The sequence below is a fragment of the Antechinus flavipes genome, chromosome 2, assembly GCF_016432865.1.
Source record: "Antechinus flavipes isolate AdamAnt ecotype Samford, QLD, Australia chromosome 2, AdamAnt_v2, whole genome shotgun sequence".
Taxonomy (NCBI): domain Eukaryota; kingdom Metazoa; phylum Chordata; class Mammalia; order Dasyuromorphia; family Dasyuridae; genus Antechinus; species Antechinus flavipes.
The window spans coordinates 515,151,315-515,175,681 of NC_067399.1; the positions used below are offsets into that span (position 1 = coordinate 515,151,315).

At 46.6% G+C, this 24,367-nt stretch overlaps 2 protein-coding genes across 2 annotated transcripts; one reads left to right on the forward strand and one right to left on the reverse strand.

Moving 5' to 3' along the window:
• The first annotated feature begins 1,608 nt into the window (after positions 1-1,608).
• On the forward strand, positions 1,609-7,973 carry REC8 (REC8 meiotic recombination protein). Its single transcript, XM_051980519.1, has 19 exons — positions 1,609-2,578; positions 3,047-3,115; positions 3,494-3,636; positions 3,827-3,902; positions 4,079-4,199; positions 4,479-4,563; positions 4,705-4,784; positions 5,029-5,173; positions 5,312-5,387; positions 5,478-5,569; positions 5,788-5,870; positions 5,999-6,142; positions 6,507-6,570; positions 6,719-6,870; positions 7,045-7,093; positions 7,170-7,236; positions 7,340-7,465; positions 7,554-7,660; positions 7,754-7,973. The coding sequence occupies exons 1-19, from the start codon at positions 2,523-2,525 to the stop codon at positions 7,843-7,845; spliced, it is 1,827 nt and encodes a 608-aa protein (XP_051836479.1). The 5' UTR covers positions 1,609-2,522; the 3' UTR covers positions 7,846-7,973.
• On the reverse strand, positions 7,942-24,139 carry IPO4 (importin 4). Its single transcript, XM_051980517.1, has 30 exons — positions 23,965-24,139; positions 23,786-23,872; positions 23,059-23,138; positions 22,917-22,958; positions 22,075-22,204; positions 21,768-21,947; positions 21,277-21,342; positions 21,070-21,171; positions 20,902-20,985; positions 20,181-20,345; positions 19,928-19,981; positions 19,450-19,559; positions 19,131-19,239; positions 18,787-18,916; positions 18,278-18,391; positions 18,016-18,129; positions 17,583-17,703; positions 17,244-17,355; positions 17,017-17,138; positions 11,259-11,336; positions 11,122-11,179; positions 10,917-11,022; positions 10,619-10,812; positions 10,446-10,493; positions 9,775-9,900; positions 9,415-9,623; positions 8,840-8,972; positions 8,609-8,713; positions 8,406-8,475; positions 7,942-8,287 (listed from the first exon to the last, which is right to left on the reverse strand). Exons 1-30 carry the CDS (start codon positions 24,031-24,033, stop codon positions 8,157-8,159), a joined length of 3,249 nt encoding a protein of 1,082 aa, XP_051836477.1. The 5' UTR covers positions 24,034-24,139; the 3' UTR covers positions 7,942-8,156.
• Positions 24,140-24,367: the final 228 nt, after the last annotated feature.

A 24,367-nucleotide genomic window follows, 5' to 3' on the forward strand; every position in this document is an offset into this window, starting at 1 on the left:
TGGAGGTCCCGAGGGAGCTGGGGCTGGGGATGAAATCACAAAGATGGGCCGCCCGTGAAGGGCGAGGAAGGGCGGGCTGTGTGCCGGAGCTGGTTGTCACGGGTTGGTAATGCTGAATAGCTTTTTGCTCGTTCTGTTACAGAACTCATTCTGTGGAGGTGGGAGGAATGTTTGGAAATGAAAGTGATGTAGCCATAAAAGATCGATTAAAACTTAAGAGGGGAGGAGAAAAAGGTGGAGCGTCTCGCGTGGAGAGAGAGAGAAAGGCATCGATGATGCGACAGCTCACGCGCTATCTTCTCTAAGTCTCGAGAATACGAGACCTAGTGCAGAATTATTCCCGCCCCGGCGCAGGGAGTCATTCCGCACGCCTATTGGCCAGGCAGGACTCTTCCCAAAAGACTGTCTCTAGGCGTTGGGAGCGGAGGGGAAAGGGGGAAAGGAGGAATGCCGGGGCAGAAGCTGATTGGTTAGCCCACATAATTCGGTCCTCTCGAGGTCCTCTCCAGGGCTACCGAACGCAGGCGACACAAATTTTGTGCAGAGATTGCAGGCGAAGATAGGGTTTAATATATATCACTGGAGAGAACACCCACGAGGATGAAGTCACAGATAAATTGGAAGATGAGAGTACAGATAGATTTTTTTAAGGCAATTGGGATTAAGTGAGTTGCCCAGGGTGACACAGCTAGTAAGCCTTAAGTGTTTGAGGTTTGAATTCAGATCCTCCTGTACTCCAGCGCCAGTACTCTATACATTACACTATCTAGTTATCCCTCAGATAGATGTTACATAAATTGGCATACCTATTTTCACACGGCAGGAATGAGGTGAAATTCTGTGTGAGTTTCTCTCTCTTTTCTGACCCATCCCATTGACCTTGCAATCATCCTCATGTCAGTCACATTCTTTACTCCTATTAGCATATTCATTTGGCTCTTTATTATTACTTTGTTTCATTTCTACCTCAATTTAAGAAAGTTATCAACCACTTGACAGCACAAAAGGATTATTCAAAGGTCAAGATTTATTGTGACTAGGATGAGTAGAACACCCACCGTGGTGGGTTACATTATGCTAGATTCTACAGAGTCTCTACTGGAGAAGCTTTTCGGGGCCTGATCTCTTAATTTTTAAAATCCCGAGTAGATACCGGCATTGTCCATTTATATAGATAGGACTTTGTGGTCATGTTTGCAGAAAATATGCTTTTCTGCCCCCAACTAGATTGTAAGTTTCTTGAGGACAGGCCAAGGTATTGTATCTCTGGAACCTAATAAATTTAGCTCTTTATAAATGCTTTTTTTGATGGGTGAATGGACGACTATTCTCAGTGCCCCACATGGATTACTGAACACTGCGCGGGATTCTCAGTAATTATTTTAAAAATTTCTGGCGTGAGGGAATGGAAGGGCACAAAGGTGAGTCTCAGGGGCCAACCAAGGATGTCATCCAATAGTCGTTCGTTTCTCTATTGGCTGAGGTCATTGCGCACGCTTATTGGTCAGTTGTGCCCCCCCCCCCAAGACTGGAACGTACTGTCACTAGGCGTTGGGAATGAGACGGGGGCGGGGGCCAAGAGAGGGGAGGGGGGCGAAGGAAGGGAGGATGAATGCAAAAACAAAAGATGATTGGTCAACCCACTTAATTCCGTCGTCCCGAGAAGCATTTCTGATTTGTCACCACGCTGCACCCAGGGCAGCCGACCCCGGACAGCTGCCGGGAGGCTGAGGTTCAGATCTAGAAGCTCCAGGAGAAGCGAACGCTGCCTCTTGGCATCTGTACCTGATTGGCCGTTCCCAGGAGGGCCATCATCCAATCAGAAAGGGTCGAAGAAGGAGCGAGCTCCCCGCTGCAGTCGGCATCTATCTATAGGGGACAAGCGGTCCAAGGGACTCTCGCTGCGAAAGTCTCCCTACGCCGTGCCCTCGCCCCCGCCCCCGGACACCCAAACCCCACAGCTCGGAGACCCGGAGAAGAGTTGGTGATTAGGGGTAGGGGATCAGCCTTCCTCTTGAGCCTGGGTAGCAACAGGTGGCACACAGGACTTTCCGATTCCCATCTTGGGGCTGTCCTGCCCCACGCAGAATCCCCCCACGGGGCAGCATTTCCCAGCCAAAGTCCCCTTGGGGGTCCGGAGTGACCGGCCGGAAGCTGGGTTGGGGCACTGCCACTCCTGACTTCCTCTCCCAGGGGTGTGGGGAGCCACCTCCCGGACCTCTGGAAGACAGCCGCTTCTCAGTAAATTATCCATCTCACCTTTCTCCCTACAGTTATGTCTATGGGTCTGTAGACAGATTATCCATCTATTCGCAGTTCTGTTTCTCTAGTTAAATCTGTCTCTTGATAAATCTCTCTCTGTTCACATACCCATTTGTCTACTTGTAAGCCCAAACCTTTACTGACTTAGTGGAGAGAGCCTCCCTTACGACTCATCGCTACTGAGGATCCAGCGAACAGCCCCTTAAAGGGTTTAGATTACAGGTTCAGAAAGGTGGGGCACGGAAGACTGGAAAGTGAAGATGTTCTACTACCCGAACGTGCTTCAGCGCCACACTGGCTGCTTTGCCACTATCTGGTGAGGGGTTTGTGGGGGAGGAGGCTGGGAGAGGGGTGGAGGTGGGAAAGAAAGCGGGGACAGACAAGGGAGCAAGACTCTGCCGGCTCTGCCTCTAACCCGCTGCGGCACCCAGGAAGGTCACTAGTTCTTGAGACCAGTTTCTTCATGTGTTAAGGGAGGCAGCTAGGTGGCGCGGTGGGTAGAGCCCCAGCCCCGAAGTCAGGAGGACTTGAGTTCAAATCTGCCCTCAGACACTTAACACTTACTGGGACCCTGGGGAAGTCACAACCCCAATCCCCTCAGGGGGAAAAAGAGAAGGGAGCTAGACTAAATCCCTTAAGAGGCCTCTCCATCTTGGATACTTTCTGAGCCCTCTCTTCTCCAACCTCCCCACTAGGTTAGTTCATCTGCTTATGCTCTTGGAGTGACATGTTAGGAGTTAGTAAAGGTGACTGATCTTTCTCTTGTAATCCTGCCAACTCCTAGGCTGGCCGCAACAGGCGGCATGAGGCTAGTGAAACGGGAGTACCTGAAGGTGGACGTGGTGGAGACATGGTAAGAGCCCCTGAAGTTTAGGAGGTTGGGGGCAGGGGAGAACAGTAGATTAGAGATAAGAACTGTCACTACTTGGGGACCAACCGACATTTACCCGAGAACATATACTAATGGCACTGCATCTTCTACCCCTTATCATTATCTCCATTAGTCCCAAATTTATCCTCGGACCAACATACTGCAAATATAGTTTAATCAAAACATTAGATTGTGAATCTAAATATAGGAGTTCAAACCCCCTTATATGCCCGAGAAAGTTACAAGAACTGAAAGGTGGGGGAGGAAAAATAAGGTTTCTTGTTTGGGAACAGAGCGTTAAGGGCTGCAGGCAGGGACACGGCCATTTGGAGATTAACCTGGGAAGATTTGCCCCCACAGTGAGAAGATCCTGCAGTATATTCTGGTGCAAGTGCAGTCGTCTTTGCCAGGTGTCCCCAGGCCCCGCTTCTCCCTTTACCTCTCTGCCCAGCTGCAGTTCGGTGTTATTCGTGTCTATTTCCGCCAATGCCAGTATCTTGTGGGTAAGGTGGTGACGGAGGATGGGCACTGATAGTGGACTCAGATCACCGCAGAGGGTTTGGGGCCGGCTGGGTGGGCTGAGAAAGCTGAAAGGCAAAGGTGCCATGGGAGGAGGACACAGGTGGCCCGGGGAAGGCGAAGTACAGCTTGTCCAATTCCTTCTCACTTTCTCTGACCCTGACAATTCCACAGAGGATATCCAACATATCCTGGAGCGCCTACACCGAGCCCAGCAGCAGATCCGTATTGACATGGTGGATCCCGAGGTGTGAGTACCTGATCCCCATTAAATATTATCACTCCAGGGCTGGATATGTGGAACTCCTCCCATCCCAACTCTTAGCCCTGATTCCTTTCATCTCTCTGCCATCCTCACCTCCGCTAACCACCGTTTTGGTCTTACCCTGGTCCATCCTTTCCCTCCTTATCAACTACTTCTCACAGACCCGCTCTCCTACTGCCCGACCCCCTGACCACAATGGAGACCTTGGAAGATGCTCCTGACCCCTTCTTTGGAGTGATGGCCATTGACCCTAACCTTCCTAGTCCCCTGGATATTCCCCAGGTGTGTACAAGACGCCTAGCGCCCCCCAACTAACCTCCTCAATGTCGGTGCTATAGGGTCCTCCTGGTCCTCCTTGGTATAGCCTCTATCCTGGATTGCCTCACCTAGCGACTAGTTTTCTATGTGGAACAGATAAGAATCGGTTATTTGGTAGCACACGAAGGTTTGGGATTGGGAGAAAAGGCGCATAGGTCAGGGGGCTTTAGTACTTTGTTAAGTACCATGTGGAAAACAGAGCAGGAAGCCCATGACTAACCCGGGTTTGGGCTTTGTCTCAAGGTTCGACAACTCTTGGAAGCCCCAACTCCTGAGAGGGTTTCTAAAGAGACCCCTCCTCAGATCTACCGCCAACCTAGGAAGTCAGGTGAGCAGTTCCCTGGTTCCCATGGAGCCAGTTAGGTGGCAGAGAATCACCTTTCTGGGAAGGGACATAAGGAAGGCACAGAGGGCTGGGAGACTTATGTTTAGAACCATGAACTCAAGCGACATGGTCTCCTTCTCTCAGACAAATCCCCTGTCACTGTCCTGCTTCCTGAAACCATCACCCTTCAGGAGGCAGAGCCGATCCGTGTGCTGCACATTGAGGTGAGCAGGATTCTGGAACTGGGGACTAGAAATGGAGGGCAGGCATCTCCCTTCCCTGGACTTGAGCGGATAGGCACAGGCTCCTGAATTCCAGGCACTCTTCCTCCCCGTTCTCCTTTTCCCCACATCTTCCCACCCAGGAATGGGCCGTTTGTAGTTCTAACTTGGACCTAGTCCCGCTTGTCTGCTTGGCTCTCCTTTTCCTGCAAATGAGAAAGCGGGCATTCATTCTCTATCTCCACAGGGTGAACAGGACCTACCAGAAATCTCCCATCATGACCTGGATCTGCTGATGGCTGCAGAGGACGAAGCTATTTTGTCTGAGGAAAAGGCCAAGATCTACCCTCCTCAGGAGCAGCTTGAGACGCGAATATCTCATGTCCCAGATGGTCAGCCCTCCGGCAGGGATAGGCTTGGAGCAGGACAGTCTTAATTGACTTTAGGAGGGAGGAAACAGCACTTAGGAATCCTTCCTTAGCTGATGCAAAGGAAATCATCCCCTCCCCTCCCCTTCTTGTCTCTCTCAGCTGGAGAGTCGATGGAAGTTTCCCGGGTCCCCGAGCAGGAAATCACTCCTAGGGTATCACCCCCACCTCAGTCAAGGTAAGCAGACCAGCCACTTCAAGAGCTGAGTGAAGGTGGGGATGGGTGGAGTTCAGAGCTGCAGGGTCCACTTCTAAGCCTTGCCTCCAGGATCCAGGAGGTGGCAGAGCCCCTCTTAGAGAAGGAACTAATCCCTGAAGAATCTGAGTCACTGATTCCAGAAGCTGGTCCTCCACACTTGGGTGAGGAACCCTCCCTGTCTTTTCACTACCTCTCAGTTCCCCCCCAAATTTAATATTTTACTGCCTTACCTCTTTGGGGAAGTCCATTTTTCCAGATGCTTAGAACACTTAATAGTTCCAGCTCTATCTACATATCAGGGAGTTGGGATGGAGCTTAGTATTCTAGGAGTGGGCAAGGTTTGGGGGCAAAACCACAACTCCTATGTTGCTCTTGGCAGAAGAGATCCCAACTACAGAACTACTTCTGCCTGGGATGCCCAGCCCTTTGAGACCTCCAGTTCATGTCCCCAGCAGCCCTGAAGTAAGTATTACCTATGCCCCTCTCTTTCCCCACTGGTTCAGCCTCCTTTAACTTTTCGAGCTTTTAAGTCTTGGATGAATCTGGATCAGGCTAGTAGGTAAACTACAAGGCCCCGTTTTCTGAAACAGCTGATTCTCCCTGAGCTGTCCCCACCTCAGCCTCCACCCTCCCGCCGCCCTCACCGGTTGCAGCTGTATGATGAGGAGACCCAGATTACTCGAGAGGAATTCCAAAAACAAGTCCTACAAACCCAGGCCCACACCAGAGCTTGTGTGAGTACAGGGAAAAACTACTGTTGGACTATAAGAGTGGGCAGTCATGGGACTGCAGGGCTTTAATGTGACAAAAGAAGGGGGCAATAATTTATGATCCAAGAGAGGAGACAACACAGAGCTACTTCCAGTTCCTAGCCAAATGATACAGTGCAGCTGGCAACACGAAGACTCTCTCTGTGATAAACCTAAACACCCAAAGACAGTGTGGGCAGACAAGATTTGAACCAGAGAATGGGGGTACAGATGACATCTCTGGCACTTAACAACCAGTCTGGGCTTAAATTTTCAATAAGGAGATTAGATCAGATGATGCAGGCCCTTTCAGCTTTAAAGCTATGACCTTCCTTTCTCTTCAATGTAGCCAATGGTCCAGCCTTCCAGTCAGATGAAGAGTCCATCAGAGCTGCTAAGAACTCCAGTTTACCGTAAGAGGGGTGGAATAGGGTTGGGGGATGCTAGAAGTAGCGAATGAATGTAGAGTTCTAACTCCACCTTACACATATGTGCAACCTAGACCTTAATCCTTTTGCTCCCAGGATGCAATTTTCTACCCAACCTCTCCTTTGTCCCCAGCTGGATGGCTACACCCAGAACTACTTAGTCTCTGGACTCGCTGTGCCCGGGTCCCCCCAAAGGAGCTCCGATATCGGCGACCCCAAGAACCAGAGTCTGTAATTGAGCAATTAGAGGAAAGGCGAAAGGCTGAGACTATCAGTGAAATCGAGGTGCCTGGTCAATTCCACTCAATGAATCGATCCCTCCAAATCCTAGTTTACCTTAATTCAAATCTTTGGGGTTTGAATTACAGCAAAGGCCCAGCGCACTACACCAAAGTAGAGACTCCAACTTAGCAAACCTCTTGGAAATATTCATCACTGCCCCTTCTCCCTCTCCCTTAGATTCTTCGAGATATACAAGAGCCCAGCGGTCCCCTATTACAGTCTTCAGGTAAATCTTGGGAGAATATGAGTAGAAATGATAACATGAAGGGTTAGACCCTCTCAGACCATTTTCTCCACAACAGAACTCTCCTTGGAGACTACTGAGGAAGAGCGATCCCGTCTCAGTTTCATTCCTCCTGAAGAGAGGTGGTAAGGGACAAAGATATTAAGGGAAGAAAGCTTGGTGAGAGGGAAGTGTTTTTCTGTTGCCACTATGACCACCACCTCACGGGTGACATCTGTGTCCTCCAAGGGGCTTAGGTGAGGTTGAAGTGGAGGTGCCTGTGCTGCCTGTGGTCCCTGAACTACCAGAAGTGCCTGAACTCCCCTTGCAGCTGGTCCCAGATGAGCAACTTCTCTCCCCAGAGGCCTTGCAAAGGTATTGATGGGAACAGGGAGAAGAGAGGACGATGGGGTCTAGAGGTAGCCCAAAGTACACTGAACTTGGCATTTCTTGGCCTGGGCAGGGCTATCACAGTGGAGTTACAGGCTTCCGGACAAATAGACTTCAACAACCTCATTCCTCCCTTTGCCCCTCGTTTGGCGGCTGCTCGGGCCTTCTACTTGCTTCTTGGTAAGCCAAGGATAGTGGATGGGTGGGCAGACGGAGCACAGTGCTTGGCCCAGACTTCCCTTACCACAGTCTATCCACTCTATCCCCTTTCAGTGCTGTCTACACAGCAGGTTGTGTATGTGGAGCAAGAAGAACCCTATGGCAGTCTCCTCATCCGGCCAGGGCCTGGGAACCACCGCCATTAGAGACCCTTCTCTTTGAATGTGGCAGAAGACAACATATTTACCTGCTGTATGATAAATCCTATGTTTCCCTGTTACCCACCCACAAGCTACAGTTCATCCAAAATAAATGGACTTTATTCAAATCAGAAGTTAAACCCTTGTCCGTAAAGTCCAATACAGTAACAGAACCAGCCCCAGGGATGGCTCCCACAAGGCCACTGTCCTGGGGATGGGGATCTTTGGCAGGCACCCAGATGGAGCCAAGGCAGTAAACAGTTCCCCCTGGGAAGGACAGCTTTCCCTTTTTGATCCAGGAGGTCACTTTCCAGGCCCTAGGTAGGGCTGAGCGCAGCCTGAAGTTCCTGGGCTTTGTCAGGGGACAGAGAGCACAGTGCTTCCTGGAATTTGTCTCTGTGCTGCTGGGCCAAATGAGTCAGGAGCAGCAGCAAGGCAGCCTTGGTTTCTGGGAGTGGACAAGGAGAGTGCAGGTCACTAAGAAGGACAATAGGCATGATTCACCATAATCATTTTCCCACCTAACCAACCTACAGTCCCCCCTCCTCCAAGTTAACTCTACTCACCCTGTGGGACTTTGCTGGCACTTAGAGTAATACTGCATAGTTTAAGGATCTCAGGAGCAACTTCAACCACCTGAAAGGAAATTGGGGGAGGAATTAGGTTACAGTAACTCCTATAACTCCTGCCTCCCTGCCCTTCCCCCCAGTATACAAAGAGACCAAGAATGGGGTGAGAGAACCAGAACTAAGGTTCCAAGGCTGGGTACCTGCTCAGGGAAGGTCTGATAAAGGAAATTGAAAAATTTCCCCATAGTAACCCATTCTTCCAAGTCCTCCTTCAGTGGTAATGCATGGAACAGGGTGGTCAGCACCTAAACAAAGAGTCAGTTGAGTGGAGAACCCTTCTTCTCTGCTTGAAGCCCCCCTTGCATTCTCTTCTCCTGGATCCCTTTCCTTTCTACTTTGTATACTTAGCATTCCCTCCTTTCTCCTCTTACCTGTTTCTGGGGCTTTCCTGTGGGGTTAGCCATCATTAAGCGTGCAAAGGCCCCACAAATATTGTCACGAACACGGTTCTGGCATTCCCGGGTAATGAGTGATGACAGAAACTCCAGAATCTTATGGCATTGCCTAGGCTGTAGTCAAGGAACAGGGCCTACAGGCAGGCCTCTCTCCACAGATCCTGGCCCAATACCCCAAACCCCCACCCACAATGGTGGGATGTAGCACAAAGAGCACCGGACTAGGAATCAGAAGGTTTGGGCTATAGTCCAGCTCTGCCACTAGATCATGAGCAAATGACTTCACTTTTCTGAGTTTCGGTTTCCTCATCTGTAAAATGAGGGGGTTGAGCATTGGTTCCAGAGGAGTGATGATAAAACAGACCTCCCCCCTCAGGAGAGAGGTGGGGGCTATGGCCATGGAATGCCGGCCACCCTCTCTGGTTTTGCTTTATATGTAGAGGGAGATATATTAGAAAAAACACATCAGCAAATGTCCAAGGGAATGGACAAGACACTATTCTCTTAGGCCCCTCCCATGGCCCCACCAGCTGCCCCAGCAATGAGGATACTCGAGGGCAGGGCGGCCCCCATGCTCCATCAGCACGCCCAGCCCAAAGACTGCATTGCTCCGAACCTCAGCATCTGAGTCTCGGCCAGCACCCAGCAGTACCGGTAGCAGCCGTGACACAAACTGGGCTGAAGAGGGCCCCAGGCCTTGCATGGCCTCTGCCAGGGTTCCCACTGCAAACGACTTCTCAGCCACGGAGCAGCTTGGCTTCTGTTGAGGGTAGAAGGAAACAGTCAGGCCAGGGGAAGTATGGGGTGCACAAGTGGGGTCAGAGCTGGGAACTGGAATTCGGACATGTGGAGAGGGAAAACAGGGAAGCCAGGTTGCAGGGGTCAGCAGTTAAAGGAGGGGAATCACTCACTGCCTTCCGGAGCAGCAGAGGTAAGAAACCAGCAAAGAAGGGGGCGAAGGTCTCTCCTCCCGAGGCGCTTGCCAAAGTTGGAATGATTTCCCCTGCATGCTCCAGCAGCATGGCGTCGTACTCCGCCTGTGGGGCCGATCTAGTCAGGGTAGCACCTGGAACACCAGGATCCCATCCATCCCAGACAACCCTCCCAACTCCTGAGAGGAATTAAGGTACAGGGATCTCATGAAGGATCTCCCCATTTCTGAAACCTTTCTCTCCAACCATTTTACTCATCAAACCTTTTTGCCCCCATTCTTTCAAACACGCCCACTCCAATAGAACCACACTTTGAATAACAACCTCCTCCTAATCTCCCTCCAACCTGTGAATCTTTCTCTAACCATCCAAGCCCTCAGTGATCTCTCTGCTTTCTCTTCTATCACTCTCCATCACCATCACACATTTTACAATTAATTTTCTCATATATTTTGGTTTGCTCTATAATTAGTTGTTAAAACTACAGCTATACAATCCATATAAATCATGTCTTTTTAATCTCTCTTTTAAGGCTTAGCTTAGTGCTGGACAAATAACAGACACTCAGTAATACTGATTAACCAACCATGGCTTCCAGACTGTCCCCACTTCCATATACACACATGGTTTTCTCAGCCCCTGTCTCTTACCTGTTCTATCTCATCTTCTTCTTCCTCTTCCGGGTCCTGACAGGCTATCTGGAAAATCAGGTAAATTGGTCAGTAAGGTCAGAGGTGGATGTTAAGGGCCGTACAGCAAGACCAGGCTCAAGACTTCCAGTGTGGGGCATTCCAGCCCTGCTGCCTGACGGGAGCTTTCTCACCTTCTTCTGCAGCACAGCTTTGATGACAGTACAGATCTCTGACAATCGGCTGGGAGGCTGGAGCACAGATGATCCACAGTTCCGGAGAACGTTGTTCAGAGCCTCCAGCACGGCCATGACCACCAGTCGCTCACGTTCCATGTTCACCGCCTGCAGATAAGCCGGGATCATCCGGCCCAGGGCTGTCTGTAGTACTGGAAAAGCAAAGTTGCCCTGACACACCTGGTCCCACTCAGGACCCTGCTGCGGCTCTGCCCTTGGTGCCAGACCCCTTGTGGAGCTGGGCCTGCCTCCTTACCAAAGCTGTTCTGCTCTGAGGGGATGAGCTGGGAAACCTTGTACAGAGAATGGCAAAACCGGCCCAAGTTTTCATAAGCTGACTTCCGGACGTTTATGTGGGGACACTGGTGAGGAGGAAAGGGAGAGACCAAGCACAGCTTAAAACCTGCCTGCTGTATGGCAAAGCTGGCTGTCTTCCCAGATCCCCCGGCCAAGACCCTCACCTCCAAGAGTTTGAACACTTCCTCAAAGGCAGTTTCCATGTATGGAAGGAAGGCTATGCTAAGAACAAAAATACCAGTGTCAGGGAAGGGCTTCATCAGAGAAGGAGATGAGATCAGGAGGACAGTGCAGGGATTACCTGGCATTTACAGAAATCTCTCCCAGGGCAGCGCAGGTGTCTTCCTTCTCATCGAAGAAAGCATTCTCTACATTATACCTTGAAAAAAAGAGAGAAATTCAAAAATTGAATAAACATATACTAAGTGGAACAATAGAAAGCATGGAGTGGAGAAGAGAGGAGGATCGGGCACATGACTGCCCATACCTGGTCCTGATCAGGACATGAGTAGGGAAGTCTCTCTCTCCTCAACAGGAATCTCTCAACCCCATCTACCTGTCATCTCAGGGCTTACTGTTACTATACCCTGGCTCCCTACAAGAAGGCATTGCGTGGAGGCAACAGAGGGCTCCCTTAATGAATCCCAATACCTACTTCCTACTCTGGAACCTCGAAATGGACCCTAGAATATTTCTGTTTGAAGACAGTACTTACAAGCTATACTGACTAGTTGCCATAAAGTCACAGCCCTTTATTTATCACTAAAGTCCAGCTTCGTGACTTCTTGTTTCTTTATCAATGGTTCTAGGAGAATGAAGCTAGAATCCATTATTATGGGGGTTAGGGAGTTTGAAGGACTCCTTGATCCACTACTGGATGGAAATGACCATCTGTTATGTCCAGTATAACCACCAAAACATCAAAAAGTCCTTCCTAACAATGAGAAACTAAGTAGACTGCCCAGTTCCCTCATATTTACTCTAGTAAAAAACAACAACAACCAAAACAACCTTGATATTCACAACAGGCTGAATAAAGATAAAAAAATTCAATGAGAAACCACAGTAAATGACTTCTGTCCTACAACTGCACAAAACATCAGCCAGAAGCCCATAAGCAATAGGAATTGGGGCTACTTGTGATCCTAGTGTCAACGCAGGCAAATATTTTAGTCAAATGTTTCCTAGCTGGACCACTGATAGGCCAGAGAAATATGGAACCTGCAATGATCTGTGTCTGGAGGCAAATGAATAAAAAAGAAAGCCAGGAGAAAAACAGACCCGGGCAACTGCAGAGTAACAGCCTTGGTACAAAGCCCAAATATAGGAATTACAAAGTTGGAGAGGTGAATAAACCAAAGCTGTAATGTTCTTTGATTCAGTTTTCTTGGAGTCTCTGGGAGCAGCCTTCTTTTCAGTTTAGTAATCACCATAAGAGTAGCCAGGTGTTAGAAAGTCCAGATCCTTTATTTTCTCCTTCCTAGGGGTGGGGCAGCTTTCTAGAGAGTCTTTCAGAGTCTTGGTTTCAGTGAAGAAAATGCAGGAGGAGAGGAAGCTGACCAAAGATCAAATGAATCTTTCTCCTTGGTCCTAAGAGCTTGAGCTCCACCCCCAGTCCTTTGTCTTCTCTGATCTCTCCATGAATGACTCTAGCTGAGGCTCCTAGCTTATATGCTCTACACTGAGTATAAACCAATCATTATATCACTAAGAAACCATTATTTGTTGTAAGATTAAATCAATCATACTGAACTTGGAGGACTATTAAGTACCATGCTAAACTAGATAACCATTGTCTCATCAATTCTACTTAGTACCTTGTAAGGATTCTTTGTTTCAAGTTCAGAGTTCTGGCCTATAACACAAAGTCACTAACCAGTACAAAAAAATTACTTAGAGATGACTCCAAATCCAGGAAATACTAACTATAAGAGAAGCGATTCAAAGGGAAAAATGGACTATATAAATTCCTAGAAGAAATTATGCAAGATAAAAAATGAGATAAAAGCTCTAAAGGAAAGATGAGTAAGGAAAATATCGTTTGGAAAAGAGAGTGATAAATTTTACCCTTTCTGAAAACGAGACCAAACCTATATCAGTGATCTTGAGATAAGAAACATCAGCACAAAACCAAGAATGGGGGGGGGGGGGGGGAGGAACCAACAGAACATTAAGACATCAAATAACACTTCACCTGGAAAATAGGTCAGGGACAGTCCCTGAAAACTGTGATTTTTAAAAATCTGAGTACTTTATTACTTATTTCAAGAAATTAGATCCAAAGGATAATGTGAAGAGTAGACAAATCCATTGATTATTTCCTGAAAGGAATCCAAAAAGGAAAAATCCCAGGAAGGTCAGGGCCAAAATCCAGAGCTTCCACACTGAAGGACTCAAGAATTCCAAGAAACCAGAATCAGGATCACATAATATCTGGCAGCTCATATTACAGCTTGGAAGACAAGATTCCAAAAGACAAGTTTTACAATTGAGAATAATGAACCCTGCAAAACTGAATATTATTCCACAGCAAGGAGATGGGGAGGAGGAATGGACCTTTAAAAGAACAAGAGAACTTTCAAGCATTTCCAATGAAAATAGTAGAGATGAACAGGAACTTCAAAAAACGAATACAAGAATCAAGAAACTTATAAAGGTAAATTTAAGCAACTGAAAGGTATGGCATGATGACAGAGTGCTAATGATAAACAGTGTCTTCAAATCTTCAAAGACTAATGAGAGAATTAAATGGGAAAAAGAGGAACTGTGGTAAAGAGGGTTAAATTGATTTTGTTCTGATGGGATTTATAATTGCAGAGAAAAAAGAAGGTAAAAGGAATATAACATACTAATGTAGAAAGGAGGAAAATGGGGATAGAATTGGGGTTCCTAAGATTATGAAAACATGAAGAAAGAGGGAGGAGAATACTAGCACCAGATGAACATTACTCAATAAAAAGTTGAACCTATACATAGTTTGACATAGAAATATAGCAAATTCAACAGAAAAACAGGAGATAAGAAGAGGAAGTTTAAAAAGGAGAGGATAGTCATGAGCAAAACAAACTTTCTGATCCTAATGGGGAGATAAAAAGGAGGGAAAGAGAATCAGAATCTAAGAGTATAGTCTTAATTTACCTCTTAAGTTTTAGCTAGGAACAGATGTCTATGAATGTAATAGAATATTATTGCAAGATAAAGTAAGCACAACCAAGAGAATGATTTACAGAACGGCAGCAATACTGTAGAAAAATAAGTGAAAGATACAAGAACTCTCAATCAATGTAGAATTTGCTTTGATTTGATTGATTGAATCAACGAACAATCCTATTTTCAAAGGACCTATGATAAAGTATGATACTTACCTCCTGAGTGTAGTTATGGACTCATGGGTCATAAAGAAGTCCATGTTTCCAGACCCGGCCACTACAATCATTTTGTTTGGCTATACTTATTTGTTACAATGTGCTGGGTTTTTTCTTGTCTTTAAGGGGAAAGGGGAAGAGTTGGGGGAAGGGAAGGAATTAATGATAATGATGGCAAAAAGAGAGACCATTAAAATGTTTTTTGAAAAATGTAGATGACAATGCAAGAAACTTCAGAAGGAAGCAGAGAAAAATAAGACAACTTTAAAATTAACATGTGGAATTTATAATATATATATATAAAGCAAGTGGTATTAAATGGACATTCAGTTTCATATGCAATCTTTTTATGTTCTGTATGTTTATGGAAAAATTAATTTTCTGGTGTTCAAAAACATTTAGTTCAAAAAAAAAAAAGGCTTACTATTTAGATTAAAAAAAAAACAAACCAAACACTTGTTTTAAAACAGGAAGACAAGCACAATATTAGAACAAAACAGCACATACGTTGTTAGACAAAGTGTCTGTATTTACTGTTTTTGCTTATTGTTTTTGTCACAGGAAAGGGTTTGATCTGGGGTGGAAAATGTCTGTGATATAAAACCAAGACATCAATAATATGTATTTAAAATACCACTACCACCACCACCACCACCTAACAACAAAAGCACAGTTATGAACTGGATTTGAAAGTCTAATATCATCACATATAGGTAGTGATCTACTTTATCCTGTTTCATTGAAATCATATGAGAAAAGCAACAATGCTTCAGTTTTCCATGATTACTGAGTATTTAATACCAAAACTTAGGCTTTAGGACACCATGTCCAACTAGGAACCAAAGCCATGATACAAATGCAGAATAATACTTAACTATGCACCATCCCTCTCTACTTTGAGATCAGGCAAAGAAATAAGTATTGTATATGACTTCAGTGAAACCCCTGTGAATACAAATCATCTAGGTGATTTACCTAATCACCTGTCTTCCCACTGCCCTCCATCATCATAGGACTTTTGGGAGTGTAACCTCTAGTCATAGGACTCTCCCCAACCCCAACAATTCCCACTCTAGTAACAAGTAAGCAGTCTTTGTTACAAGGGTAACTTTCTGAGTGCTGAGTAGGAATATATCCAGAAATGAAGGAAGTGTAAAAACAAAACATCATTCTATTTACCATGTCTGAAATAAGTACTCACTCTCAGGATCATGAGACCTTTCCATCTGATTATAGCTGAAATTTCACAAGTGTGAAATCTCTACCATCAAAATGTGAACAAGACTAAAAGCACTGTCTCTGTCTCTATTCTTCTATTTAAATCCCTAGCACTTAACACAGGACTTTGCATGTAACAAACAAGACAAATATCTATCCATTCATTCATCTTGGACCTACAATCCCATCCATGAAAATGACTCCCCAGTTTACTTCTCTAGTCCCTAATTCCTCTTCTGAGCTTCAATCCCATATTACCAGCCACCTGTGATTATCTGCACTTGAAAGTTTCATTGACAATTCAAACTCAACACATGCTAAAAAGAACTGGCTTTCTCTAAATCTTTTCTTCCTACTGAGATCACCAATATCCTAGTCTATGCAGGTTCACAACTTTGATGTCATTCTTGACTCTTTCCTCTCCTTCCCATAGCCAGACAAAACAATTAAGTGTCTATTCCACTTCTATTCTAGTTCTTGTCTCCCCCTTTTCTCCATTCCAGTCATTCACCATCCTGGTTTCCCTGGGACAACATCAGCACCTTTGTAGTTGCTTTCCCTATTTCCAAGCTTACCCTCTAATCCATCCTCCTACACAGCTGATAAAATAATCCTTCTACAGCAGAAATCTGACCACATCACCTCCCCAGTTCAGAAATTCAGTAGCTCCCTATCATCTTCAGAGTTAAAATGCAAACTCATCAGTTAAGTACTTTTAGCCCTTCATAATCCAGTTCCAACACCAGCATTCTTTTTCTAGGCTCAGGTCAAGTCTCTCCTTCAAGAATTCTAAGATCACATCAAATTTACATACCTGCTATTCCTCATAGTTAACATTCCCTCTCCCCCAAATCAATATCTTGGTGTAGATTATCCTTCATGGCTAGAAAGCAGACACCTCTAAGTATTCTAAGTTTTCTTAATGACTCAGATTAAGGACTCCATTCTATAGAAGACTTTTTTGATTCCAATAGAAGTTAAGGCTTTCAACTTCCTTATTTCCTGATATTTCTCTCAATAGAATATAAGCTCCTTGAGGGCAGGGACAACTCCTCTTCCCTCCCCCTCTTTGTCCTCCCTTTTATCTCCAGTGCCTAACATAGCATCTGACCTGTGGTAAATCAATAAGCAATAAATGCTGATTGAATTGTTAAACTGAGGTGGCTAAATACGTTCCAAGTACTGGTGTTACAGAAACACAAATAGGCTCTGTTTCCAAGAAACTTAATTTCAACCAAAGATAATACAGTATGTACAGAGGTAAATATAACACAAGGCAAATTTAGGAGACAAAGAACATTAGTAACTGGATAAAATCAACCTCAGCTTCAGAGAGGAAAGAGGTGGCAGCTGTGGAGGCCAGCCACAGCTTCCGATTAATGAGGCATCTCTATGACTTCCACTTCGATCCCAGAACATGGCTGACACTCCCTGCTCCACCAGCCATCTTTGCCTCCCCCACATTTGGTTTCATACCCTGAAATATCAGAGTCCTCCTCTTCTTCCTCAGTATCTTCATCCATCAGCTCTTCCTCATCTTCCTCTTCTTCCTCAGACTCATCAAAAAGCAGGAAGGGAGTGCTTGTGTCATAGAGAGGCTGCAAGAGGAGTTGTCAGGGTTAACAGGATCTTGTTCCAGCTTCCTACCCGTGAGATACTGGCCAGCTCATCTTCTTCTCCACTGTTCCCAGTCCCATCCTTACCACAATGCCCTCAGTTGAGCGCAGTGATGACATCATAAGTGTGGTGATTTTTGGTAAATGGGGAGCCAGTCCCTCACCAATCAGTCCTGACAATGCTGCAAACAGACTATACCTTTTAAGGGAAGCAGATCAAGAGAAAGAGGTAAAGTACAGCCCTATCAGAAAAGGGACGAGCAGAACAGGAAATCAGACCAAAGGTAGGGGAGAAAGGGGAGATAACAAGGAACAGCAACAAATTAAGGATACGGACAAGAGATCCTGAATTAGTCAGATATGAGAATTTGGGCGAGTGAGATAGTTGGTTTCCCTAACCCCCATTCCTTATTTCAGATTGCTCACGTGCATCGACGCATGTCAGGATCATCCACTTGGTCACAGAGGCGCAGTCCCAGGTTGAAACACTCCTCAGCCAATGGCTTCATGGGTTCCCCCACTGCTCGAGCCAGAGTTCCGAGAGTTTCTAAGAAAAGTCAAGAAGAATAGGGAGAAAGTACAGCATTCAAAACTGGATAGGCTAACATAGATAAAATGGGCTAAATGAGGGGAAGCATATGAGATCAGTCAGGAATCAAGATGCCAAAAACGAGGTGAATAAACTCATCAGAATTTAAGACCACAAGAACTTGAGGGGGCCAAAACAAAGCTTCCAATATAGTCTCTAAGCATTTCTTATCTAATCAGCAGAAATCTGTTAGGTGAAATAGGGAATAATAAAGTGGAGAGACATGTGGAAAGGGTGTTTTGTGAGAGGGTGAAAGGAAGAAGTGCTCACCAAGACTCTGGATTTGCACAGATCGAAGGTCCTCACGCCCAGTCAACAGGTATTCCCGGAGGTGTTCCATGATAGTGGGGAAGTAAGGTATCAGGGAGCTTTGGGCCGCACTGGCTGTAGGAATGGTGAAGTTAGCAGTACTAGAAGATGGGAAAGACCCTCACAAATATATTCTTTGGGGAAGCCTGCATAATACATTTTCCAGGCAGTCAAAATATAGCCCTTTCACCCCAACCTGGGCAGCCCTATCACCCCACCTCACCGATGGCCCCTATCGCGCTCACAGCCAACTCCTTGGCTCGGGGGCTGGCAGGTTCTCTAAGGGGCTGTAGCATCCGCTCCATTAGCTCTTGGAGGTATGGTTCCACATCTTGTCCTATGGATAACAGAATTACAGAGCTAGAAGGGAAACCACACAGTTCAAATCTCATTTTGTAGGTGAGGAAACCATGGCCTAAGTCACACAGGTATTAAACCTCAAAGGCAAGATAAAAAAATCTAGTCTTATGTTTATATCAAATAGCTGTACCATGCTGAATGATCAGTCCAAAGTCCCTTGATTCATCACCCAGCTCTAGACCCAGCCTTAAATTCACTTTCTATCAAGTGAGGAATAACCAAATGAACCTGCCCCAGGATGAGGCACTATCTAAGAGAACAATGCAAATGCAGCTGCAAACATATTTCCATGCCATCCATCTTAAAGTAATGGCTACACCACTCTATAGTCACTGCCAAGTACCCCCCTCCACCTCTCTCCCTCCCTCATACCCAAATTCTCCACAAAATTCTCGAGGGCGTAACAGGCCTTGGCGAGATGTCGAGTATTTCCAGGTGGCACAGACTGGAGGTATGACAGAAGCAGGGGCATCACATCACAAGAGTAGTTGCTGATATTAGGCTAGAAAGAGGGACAAGAAGAGATCAGTCCAGGTGATGAAGAAGTTTGAATGAAGAGGTAGATGCAGTGTTGGCCATGAAATAGAGGCCTGTGGTAGGAGTTAAGGACCCAAGGTCCCCAAGAAAAAAAAGGAAGGACATGGCAGAGTGAGAGCTATTCTCTCTTACGTGGGAAGAACTTGGGGGGAGGAGGTGCCAGTTTCTACATTACCAACCTGTAGGTTCTCTGAGAACTGGCCCATAGCAAATAGAGCAGCACTGCGCACCACCTGGGAAGGATCAGCCAAACCCTTGCAAACAATCTGCAGCAGTGGGGTTAGCAATCTGGAAAGATGGCAGCAGATACAAGAAGAGAGGGTTTATGATAAAAGGAACACAGCAAAAAAAGGAAGCAGTTACTAGGAAAATCCTTTCTCTTCCCTCCTACTGGGAGCTTCATGTCTTTTCCTTTGTTCAAATATCTTCAGACCCTCATGCCCCATGACCTCATTTACTTTAGACCCAGGTCCTATTCTTCCTCCTTCCAGGGCATACCTCTGTCTGATATAATCACAAGCACCATCAGACAACACAGCCAACACCAAAAGTCCAGCTTTTCGTTGATATGGGTTTTCTCCATGAAGGCTTTCATCCAGCAATGGCATCTAATAAAGGAGACAGATTCAGGCCTAAATCTCTTACCATTCTTTCACTCTGCTCTCCACCTTTCCAAGCCCAGTCAGGATCATCAGCTCCTTCCGCTAAAAAGGGTAGAGTCAGAGAATTTGGACCCCCCCCCCCATCCCAGCTCTGCAGCTGATTCATTCTGTGATTGTGAGCAAGGCACTTGACCTTTGCAGGCCCCCCATTTCCTCATCTGTAAAGTAAGTACGAACTAGATGGTCTCTAATGTTTTGGATCTGCATGCCTAGTGCTGCCACAGAAATATCAGTGTCCAATTCATTACTACCAAAAAAATAGATTAGGTCAGGATGAAGAAAGAACAGAGGTCAAGCTTCTCAATAACACTCACCAACTGTGAAAACAGTTTCTCTGGAGCCAGATGGAGAGCGAGTATGTCTATCACCTGAAAAAAAGAAGCTTTCAATTTCAATTCTGTTCTTTCCACTATCCTCCCACTCCCACCTTTCTACTTCTCTAGAACCTAAGCTGAGGCTTTCTTCCTTTACATAAACCCTGTCTGTGACCATCTTTCCTCTCACTTACACTATACCTTCTATATAATTTCCTTTGGCCCACTAAGACCTTCCTGTTGTTCTTCCTACCTGCACAGCAAACTGCTTGGGTGTTTCCACCTCCAGCCCTCCTTCTAGCTCTTCCTCTTCAATATCTTGGTCTTCAGGATCCAGTTGCCCTGGATGGGGCTCAGCAGTCATGATGGGGAAGAGAGTCCGCAATATTGTGCTCAAGAGTCGGTGCTTCAATACAGCCTATGAGCATTTGAGGTAAGGTGACAGATATTAGCAGGGGTCCTCAAACTTTTTAAATAGGGGGACAGCTTATTGTCCCTCAGACTGTTGGAGGGTCAGACTATAGTAAAAAGAAAGCTTTGTTTTGTGGGCCTTTAAATAAACTTCATAGCCTTGGGTGAGGGGGATAAACATCCTCAGCTGCCGCATCTAGCCCTTGGCTCATAGTTTGAGGACCCCTGTATTAGAGGATTCTATTACATAACTGTCTTTTCATTCCTATTGTTCCTTCCTTTCAGCCCTATAATCCCAAGTTGACAAGTTTAGAAGAAAACTAGGGAACTTTGTGATCTGGGGAAAACAACCCTGGCTTGTAAGAATAAGAACACCTAAGCAGCTTGGCAATTGGGACTGACCTCTCCACTAGGCTACTTGCTATATACATAATCTCTTGCATTTAAGACCCAAAAAGTAGGCAAGAAAGCCCAATAGAAAGGAATGCCCAATAGAAAGATAGGGATGGCCCAGAAAATGTATGGGGCAATGTAGATTAACAGGTGGAATAGCAGTTACCCACCCTGCTCTTAAGTTTGACCAGGAAAGAGACACAGCAGAGAACCCGTACTCGAACTGCATCCCCAAGTGTGACAGTTTTAGCCACCTATATGGAAAACAAATGTGATTCAGAGATGGAGAAATGTCTTGCCAGGAAACCCAACATGGAGACTCTGCAAATTTTCCTTACCTCCAGACAGAAAGTGAGAACTTCAGAGAGGTAAGGGGTGATGATTGGTAACTCAGATTCTAGCAACTCGTCAAGAGCTTCCAGTGCCTCACAGGCCTTTGTCTAACAAAAAAAGACAAACAGATAAGCCTTTGTGTAGATAGTTCAGGGGTCTGAACTACACGTTCCTCTTCCTTTCCCAGCAGGGATATTAGCAGGGATTCTTACCTCATCTACTTGGATTAATGCTTGAAGAGCCAGAATGACCTTGGGCACCAGAGTTCTGGCATGAGGCTACAAGAGGAAAGAAAAGAGAATAAGTAGAAACAAAGTCTTATAGTATAGAAACATGGTAGCTAACATGTTTGAGCTCCACAGACACAGAGTGTTCCCTTGGATGTGCCTAGACTCTCTCCCATTGAGCTCCTTGAGGACAAGAACTGTTTTTCCCCTCCTTTTGGTATCCCCAGCATTTAGCATAGTGGCTCAGTAGAAGGTTTGATAAATGTTTATTGACTAACATGTCTAAGGATAGAGAAACAGGGCATAGAAACAGAATGAAAAGAAAATGGAATTTGAATATTCAAAGTCCTGCAAGAATAAAGGTGAAAGAAGATGATCTCACTTCCTTAATTTCACCAAAAAAAGTAGATTCTAGAAAACTTAATGAGTAAGATGTATTTACATCTTTTCACATGAAGGGCAAAGAGGTTTCTTACCAAAGCACTGGGGCCCAGGTAGGGTGCTAAGGTGGTCAGAGTACGCAGGGAGTAATAGAGCAGTCCAGGTGAGGCTGATTCCCCCAGAGTCTCATTCAGAAGACTAAGGAGCTCTCGATGGTGTGGACGGAATGCTTCAGGCCGTGAGGTTACAACTACACTCAGGAGAAGTAGTCCCATCTGCCCAGAGGGAAGGAAGGTAGAAGAAAAATTACTTTATACACTTAGCCCTTTCCCAAATTTCCCAAATCTTGACTGGTCCCAATCCTCTGACACCCTCAGCCCTCCCTGGCTCTACAAACCATACCTCCCTTTCAGGGATGTGGGAGCTTCGAGTGCTTTGCTGCAGCAGCTGCATTAACTGAGGCCAGGCATCCAGGCCTTCGTTCCTCAGAATGGTTGCTGACAACTGGGCCAGGCTAAGGCTCACACTGTGTCTATGGGTTAAAGAGAAACCATGTGTGTCACTCTCATTCCCCCCTGCCCCCCTCCCAAAAAAAAAAAAAAAGCTCAGTAGCTTGGAAGAAAATAAATATTTAAAAGGCCACTGGTACAGATGCATTATAGGAGATGTTTAGCATTTTATAACACTATCTCATTCACTTTTTCTAAGCAAACCTCATGACCAAGCTACTTTGTTTTTTTCTACTAAATATAACATTTACCTGAATGCGAACCACTATATAGCATTTCCTATCCCTGTTTTTGTCCACCTGCATTTTTGATTTCCCTCACAGGTTAATGTTACACTACTTCAAAGTTCAATTCTTCTTGTACAGCAAAATAACAGTATGGACACGTATACATATTTTGTATTTAACATATACTTTAACATATTTAACATGTATTGGTCTACCTGCCATCTGGGGGAGGGGGTGGGGGGAAAGAGGAGAAAAGTTGGAACAAAAGGTTTTGCAACTGTCAATGCTGAAAAATTACCCATGCGTATATCTTATAAAAAAGCTATAATAAAGCATATATACATAAACATTTACTATCTTTCCTTTTAGGGGATTCGGCATGTCTCCTGCCCCAAGGAATCAAGAACCTGAGCCGAGAGAAGAAGCTTAAGATCTTGGAAATAAGAAACTCCATAGTTATCAGACAAAGGACGCTCAAGCAGTATCTGAGAAACAGATCCATACTCACTCTGTCTCATTCTGCAGAGCGCTCAGCACCAGGGATTTCAGACTAAAGGACAAGAGGGTAAAAAGCATTTAGGATGCCCCAGGGCAGGCTGCCCACTGGTGCCCCTCCCTACCGCTCCTCGGTCCCCAGCCAGAGTCCTCACCTCTCCCGATGCGTTGCTACCAGCCGCCTCCACCGTGTGTTAAGCCGCCTCCGGATCAGCAGCGCTGAAAACTGCCTGATCTGGGGTGTCAAAGGAGGGGGTAAGGGTGAGAGCAAGGAAAGATGACCGGCACGTGGAGCAGGAGGGGCCCCCAGATGCCATTCAAGGGGGGTTACTATTTTAGGGGTTAGGACTGAAGCGAGGGTTACCCTCCGGGACAAATAGTAGGGGACCCAAGAGCGGGGATCAAGGCAGCTTAAGAACTGGAGCTAAGCAGCCTCCAGCATCACCCACTACGGACTCTGCGGGTGGGAGAAGCTGCTGTCTTCACGATAAGTGACCAAGCGCCCCAAAGGTCGGCAAGAGGCAGAAGGTATGAGAATTTACCGGAGCCCTCAGGAGTTGTGGGGGGAAATCACTGAATAAAAGGGAGAGTGAGATATCCAAGTGAGGAGTTAAGTGAAAGCTAAGAAATGAGGAGTGAAGAGAATCTAAGAGATCAAAGAAAACCAAGGTATGGGATCAAGAAACCCCCGATTTGAAGGTGTAAGACAGAGGAAACAGCGAGCCTCGAAGGTCAGAGGTCAAAGGGGACTCGGAGGGAGGTCTGGATCAGAGATCGGGCGGTATGGGGGAAGGGGAATGCTTTTAACAAATTCAGGGAGTTTCGGCACCGATCGGGGAGTGTGGGGGGGGGGCGGGGAGGAGGGAGGGGAGGGCTTCTCACCTGCGGATCGGGAGCGTGGGCCATCAGCTCGCACAAGGCGGGCACCGCGCCGGGGTTTTGGAGAGCGGCCCGGAGCTGTTCCGTGGCCTGGGGAGAAGCGGGAGGACACGGCGGGTCTCAGGCCCCGGGAGTCCCTTTTCCCTCGGGTCCCGCCCTGCCCTGGGGGCCCCATCCCGTACCCGGCGGATTCGCTCCGTGTCCGGCAGAAGCAATTCCCGCAGGATCCGATCCAGCTCCCCGGGATCCATGGCAGCAGAGGTAGCGGCTGCTTGCGGGGACCAGAGGAAGGGGGAGGGGCTGCACGTGGAGACACTGACACCCGCTTCCAGCGGAAGCGGCGCACGCACTCCCTGCCCCGGCGTTGTCAGAGACTACCCACCCTACTTCCGGCAAAAGGATCGAGCTGTTCGCCCCCCAGCGAGCGGCGGGAGCACTGCGCACTGCTTTGGAAAACAGCGAGCAAGGGCGGCTGAGGGAGGACGACAGTGGTCGAGGACCAGACCAATTTAAGGCCACGGATCTCTCTCCGCAGCACCCCCACTGGCTCAGAGCCTGCAGCCACTTCCTTGGTCTCCTCCCTCC